The 6,000-nt window shown below is 46.6% G+C and overlaps 1 protein-coding gene across 2 annotated transcripts in view; it reads right to left on the bottom strand.

The window, feature by feature from the left end:
• Positions 1-4,559, bottom strand: part of COBL (cordon-bleu WH2 repeat protein) — a 147,972-nt gene extending 143,413 nt beyond the window's left edge. For both annotated transcript variants that reach the window (XM_052703495.1, XM_052703497.1), the window contains exon 1: positions 4,306-4,559. In XM_052703495.1, the coding sequence (XP_052559455.1) occupies positions 4,306-4,349 (44 nt within the window). In that variant the 5' untranslated portion in view covers positions 4,350-4,559. The remainder of the gene's footprint in view (positions 1-4,305) is intronic.
• Positions 4,560-6,000: the final 1,441 nt, after the last annotated feature.

Below are 6,000 nucleotides of genomic sequence, written 5' to 3' on the forward strand. Positions count from 1 at the left end.
AAAGAATTCAAGTCCATGACATTGAGTCTTAATACATACTTAAAGCATAATAGATGTTAAAGACTATATAGATATATTCAAAAAAAGTCTAATTCCTTCGTTGAATGGAAAAAGAAAAAAAAATTTACACACTAAGCCACCATATATTTATCAAACTGACTTCCAAATAATTTAAGAAGTTGCTTTTTACCTTTATGGGCAACATCATCTAAAACTGTACAAATAAGAATGGTCTAAATTGTAATCAAATCCCCTCTCCCAAGTTTTATCCACTGCAGTATTCTGAAAAGTTATCGTGATTGGTGCAGCTTGCCCTGATGGGGCAGTAAGCAAAATCTGTCCCACCAAAATGCAGTGCTACCCCTGCTGAGCACTTATATAAAGATAAGAAATTTGATCATGATGTAAAGTTAGAGAAGCAAAAGCTACAGAAAAATGAAGTTGGAATTACAAGAAAAAAGACATGAACAAATGAGACAGCGGAGAGTAGGAAAAGTTCAACTCCATCCAATACTGGCAGCAGTGGCATAAAAGAGAAAGATGAAAAAATATGGAGGATATCCATAAGAAAATAATGAGACAATTAGGAGACTGGGAAAGTGAAAACAGATTTTCTGGACAATCCAGAAATAACACTTTAAGTAGACTTCTAGAAGAAAGGGAAAAAAAAAAAAAAGAAATGAGAAACCAAAATTCAGAAAGAACAGCTGTTGGGATTGAACTGCACGGCTTTATCTCACCCTTTTGCTTATTCTTACGATTAGCTCACTTATCTTCAGCAATCATGAGATATTAGTCATGACTGAAAATGCCTGTGTTTTGCAGGTCAACAGTCAGGTACATATAGAGCTGCAAAATACAGTAAAACCCACCCTATTTCAGTTTACATAATGTAAGCTCAATTCTTCTGCTACTCTTACATGTTTTATTTTGTTGGGATTTTTTTGTTTGTTTGTTTGTTTTGTTTTTTAATGTGATCTGTTTCCACTGACACAAGAAGTAATTTGAATTCCAATTACTTGTGAGAGGAGAACAGGGCTAACACTGGTGGTGGTACCTACAACGTACACACTGGCAGGAACGCCATCTGATTCCTGCAAGAGAGGTGTACAGACAAACCAAAACACAAGATGAAGAATAACACCAGACAAGTAGCAGCCTTCCAGCTTGCCAGCAAAGGAATTGCCAACTTTTCTACCATGCTACCTACAATGACACGCAGTCATCGTCCTTTGCCATCCAGCACTCTGCACGTTATGTGAATGTCTCTCATAACACAAAGTAGGTGAAAAATTAAGTTGAAAAATGGGAAATTTTCAAGGTTAATTACATGGTTGTTTCCATATACCTTAAATATTGTAACATCTGAAGGTGAGAAATGGCACAGCACAAGTTATTTTATGCTGACATTTACACATACGCTATGAGGACAGTAGTCCTGTCCAGGCTTTTCCATACAGCTATCATAAGTAATATGCTAAACATTGTTGTGGGCTTTTCTGTTTTATTTTTTAAAAGGTGGATATATGATTTCACAATGCAACTTGATCAAGGAATACCATAAAAGGTAAAGGCTTCAGCATGTTCAGATATGTGACTTATGCTTTACCCAGGGGTTTGCTTTTCCAAGTTCAGCATGCAACGTCACTGCTGTTTTGCAGTTTTTATCTCACTTACGGTCACATCAGTCCACTAGATAAATCACTCCAAAGCAGGTGTGTTTGCATGTGCCTCTATTTGTGATAAGATCCTGTGAGACAGGGAGGGAGTCTGCAGTACAAGAAATAAAGGTCCTACTCTAAACAAGTTGTATGGGTGCCTTCTTAATGTAGGCACTTCTCCCACCTCTGCTGCAGGTTGCAGAGACACAGCCATACGCCATGAACTCCAGAGGGACGACGATGCTTGCACTAAGGGAGGATAAAGCTCTGCCCTTTGCAAGAGCTGATCCTGCAAGTCCCCATTTTAGGCTTGAGTTCTCTATGTCACTTACGATCAACATAGGCCAATGTTTTCCATGTTATAGTCAATAAAGTTCAGGAGATTCAGAGGCCTCTTCTCTGCTCTCCCTACAAAAATAAATGCAGCTGCATGCAAACGAGGCTGTAGGTTTTCAACAAGTGTTTTTCCCTCTTCCATGCTCCCACTGCACAACTACAGAGCAAATCCCATGTTCTGCTACTAGTATTCATAGACTCATAGTATCATAAAATGTCTGAGGTTGAAAAGGACCACAATGATCATCTAGTTTCAACACCCCTGCTATGTGCAGGGTCACCAGCCACCAAACCAGGCTGGCCAGAGCCACATCCAGCCTGGTCCTGAATGCCTGCAGGGACGGGGCAGCCACAATCTCCTTGGGCAACCTGTTCCAATGTGTCACCACCCTCTGTGTGAAAAACTTCTTCCTAATATCTAACCTAAACATATTCAATGTCTTAAATTCACATCCTTAAACTAAAATAAATGTTAACTAAGTGAGGCACTATGAACTTGATAAAGCTTCACAAAGCTCATATCCAGCCATTAGCATTAGTAAGATTCTTTTTACTGATGTCCACAATTATTCTTGAAACAGAGCAAAAGGAAAAACCCTGCAGCAACAACACAAACAGGATCTTTTCCTTTGCCATTTAAGACAAAAGCAAACAAACAAAAACCCATCAGCATCCTACTTTAAAACGTGCAATTCCCAGCAGCTGCACCATGAACACATGCAGCCAGTTTATCTATGCAGAGCACACAGCAGATCTATGCTGAATGATACATTAAATCAGCTCACTGTTTAACAAGGGAAACTCTTAACATTGCTGTTAATGATTTACATAGAGACAAAACAGCTCTGCCTAAATTTTGTTAAAAATTATAAAGCTGGGATCATTTTAACTCCTTGCTTTCAGAACTGCCTGCTAACTCAATCAATAAGCTGGGAATGTGTAGTGCAGTTCTTCTGCTGCAAAAGGAACACATTTCTGTCACAGTCATCTAAAAATCCTTGCTCCCAGACAAGTTTCACAGCTGTCGCTAACATCTGGATCCCTACAGGAAGTGACAAGGACAGAAGAAGCTATCCTTTACTGGTCAATTTCCTCATGGAACAACTAAAACCTAATTTGGGCGCAAACATCCACTGATTTCCAATACTGATGTTGGAAATTCAGAGAATTACGTACTGCTCAGTGAAATCCACAGCTGACAGCATGGGCACATCCAGGCTGAGATTCTACAGCTTCCAAGGAAAAGCAAGAGTACTTCAGCGTTTAAATGAACTCAGGGCAGACAGTACTGAGTACACAACAGATCTGCCACCAGCATGCTGTTGTACAATATCCCAAGTGCAGTGTAACTTTAGGATAGGTTCTGCTCCTTGGACTATACTGGGAATTCTGTAACTGAAGTTAATGCACTTGCAGGAACTTCTGGCCATCCGTGCGGTATCCATCTGCTTGTGGAACAAGTTCCACGCTCACAGAGATGAAACTAGCTGTTTGTGAGTTCTATTCAATACATTGCTGAGCTGTGAGATGCACAAACAAGCAGCTTTCTCATTCCAAACTATAACGAAATCCCAGATACCCAGCAAACAGGACAAGATTTTAATCAGTGTTACATAGAGAGGAGTGCTTCTTATTCTTCAAAGCACTCACAGAGAAAGCCAGCAGCCTTGCCTCCCAAGTCCAAGAAGCATTACACACAGTTCTATTACTGCAGCATCTTGGCATCTTTCATTACCCACTGCCCCCTGTTCTAATTTTGAGTCACTCACTACAAGGCTTCCCATCAAATAAAGAAACGATGGAAATTAAAGATTAAAAATCAAAAAGCTAAGCTACCCCTCAAGCACGCACTTCAATGCCTCTTTTTATTTAAATGCATTTATGACATAAATATTGAGACTTCAAACGAAAATTAAAAAAAAAATAAAAAACTTCAGAACCAACCGCAGTTCTCCTTAGCGCGAGCGGGCAGCGTGAAGCAGAGCAGTAAACCGCACCGAGCGTTCGGCACAACCCTGAACTCGCCTTACTCCCGGCTTCGACCAAAGCGATCGCACCTCGCACCTCGCCGCTTCCTTACCGGTCGAACCCCCCGACCCGCCCCTCCGCAACCCCTCGCCCAGTCGCTCCTGTCACTCGGGCCGCCCGCTCGGCCCAGCGGCCCCGAGCCCGCACCCCGGCCCCGGAGCCGCCCCACTCCCGTGCCCCGTGCCCGGACCGGGCGGCACGGCGGGGCCCCGGCACCTGCCGGCCGCGAGGGCGGCCGCTCGGAGACCGAAGCCGGGGCAGGGGTTCGGGGTTCACTTACCCGCTGGGCGGCTTGCCGGCCGTGGGGCGGACGAGGGTCTCCATGGGCGTTCTGAAGGGTCCCGGCGCGAGGAGGAGCGAAGGTCGAACAGGGAAACAGAGGACACCGAGTGAGCAGCGTCTCCTCACGCCCGCACGCTATCCCCCCGGCCCGGCCGCGCTCCCGCAGCCGCTGGCGGGGCGGGGAAAGGGCAAAGTTACCGCTCCGCGCTCTGCGACGGGCGGCACTCCCGGCCGGGGGCGGGAGCCCGGCGGGAAGGAGGGAGGGAGCACGACGGCCGCCCCTAGGGCCGGCACGGACGCACCGCCCGAACTGTGACGGCTCAGCCGGGCCCTCCTACCTGCGGGCGCTCGGGCAGGGAGCAGCGGGTGACTCCGCAGCTGCCCGCTCCCCTCTCAGCGGCCCGTGCGGGGGCGAAGGCGCACACGGAGCCGTTTCCATGTGAGCACCCGGGACAAACACAAACACGGCCGCCCCCGCCGCCAACGCACCGGGCGGGGGAGCGGAGGCTGCTGCGGGGCGTCCCGGCAGACGCGCACCGTGCCCTCGGCGGGTGCCGGGCGAACTTCTCAGCTGCCTGCGGGGCCGGCGGCACCTTAACGCCTCAGCCGTGTCAAAAGCACTGCATGTCCCACAGCAGAGCAACTGTTATCCTTTTACTTGAAAGGAAAGCTAGCTGGGGCTTATATTACCGGAGGATGTGCTCATTTTCTGACGTGCCTCATTCTGGGCACCTTGGCCCCTCGCAGGCATTTCAGGAGTTTCTCTGCTCTGCTCCTCTCCAAACTTGAAGCAAGTTTGCTTCACTTTGCGTTCCGGGTCGTGATGGCAGATGGGCCAGGCCACTGCCAAAGCACTGAGTGGGAAGGCTGAGTGGGGTGAAAACCCCATTACAGAGCTAAGGGTAGGGGAGCTGCTTTGGCCATCTCCCTTTGACAGCATGAGGACTCTTCTCAGCTTCTGTGTGATAAGCAGAAGTTGAGAGCAGTTTTCTGTTTCCTCCTCCCCATCCCTGTCATACAGAGAGGGTTTGGTGAGGGAGGCAGCTGACCATCCTGCCATAGGGAATGAAAACAATACAGAAGCAAAGCGTTACGGATCTCTGATTTCCCTGTTAACATGGGTAAAAGTTTATTGAGTCACCACAACTTGTCCCTGGTCATCTAAGGCACATGTCATGGTAATGAGCCACATATCTGTAACTTGTGCCCCTACGAAAACAGACTGGCTTGCATACGTTATTTTGCAAGGGAATTGGTCTCTCAGAGGCAGTCTCCCTGCTGTCACTTACCAGAGCTCCAGAAATGAATGGCGATCCCAGAGAAGCTTGCGGATGTCCCATTCCTAGTTGGATGGAGACCCGAGCAGCCTGATGTAGTAGGGAGCATCCCTATGGGACTCTGAAATCCCTTCCAACTCAAACCATTCTATGATTCTATTAAACTGCAGGATCTCAATTTCATAGCACTATATATCAGGCATTTAGTACATTTTTAACTTCCCCTTTTCACTCCTAAATCTAAATGACCACTTTTTTACCCTAGAACACCTGCTAAAGCTGCAGAAACACAAAACCTCTACAAAACTCCAAAGATCTTCCCACCTCAAGAGCAAACTGCACTGTTCTGCTCCAGAAACCTGCAAGAACTTAGCACATCCCACTGTGCTGTGCTGTGCTACACCTGAAGGAAGCTG

The sequence above is a fragment of the Tympanuchus pallidicinctus genome, unplaced genomic scaffold, assembly GCF_026119805.1.
Source record: "Tympanuchus pallidicinctus isolate F22 unplaced genomic scaffold, pur_lepc_1.0 scaffold5, whole genome shotgun sequence".
In the NCBI taxonomy this organism is placed as follows: Eukaryota; Metazoa; Chordata; class Aves; order Galliformes; family Phasianidae; genus Tympanuchus; species Tympanuchus pallidicinctus.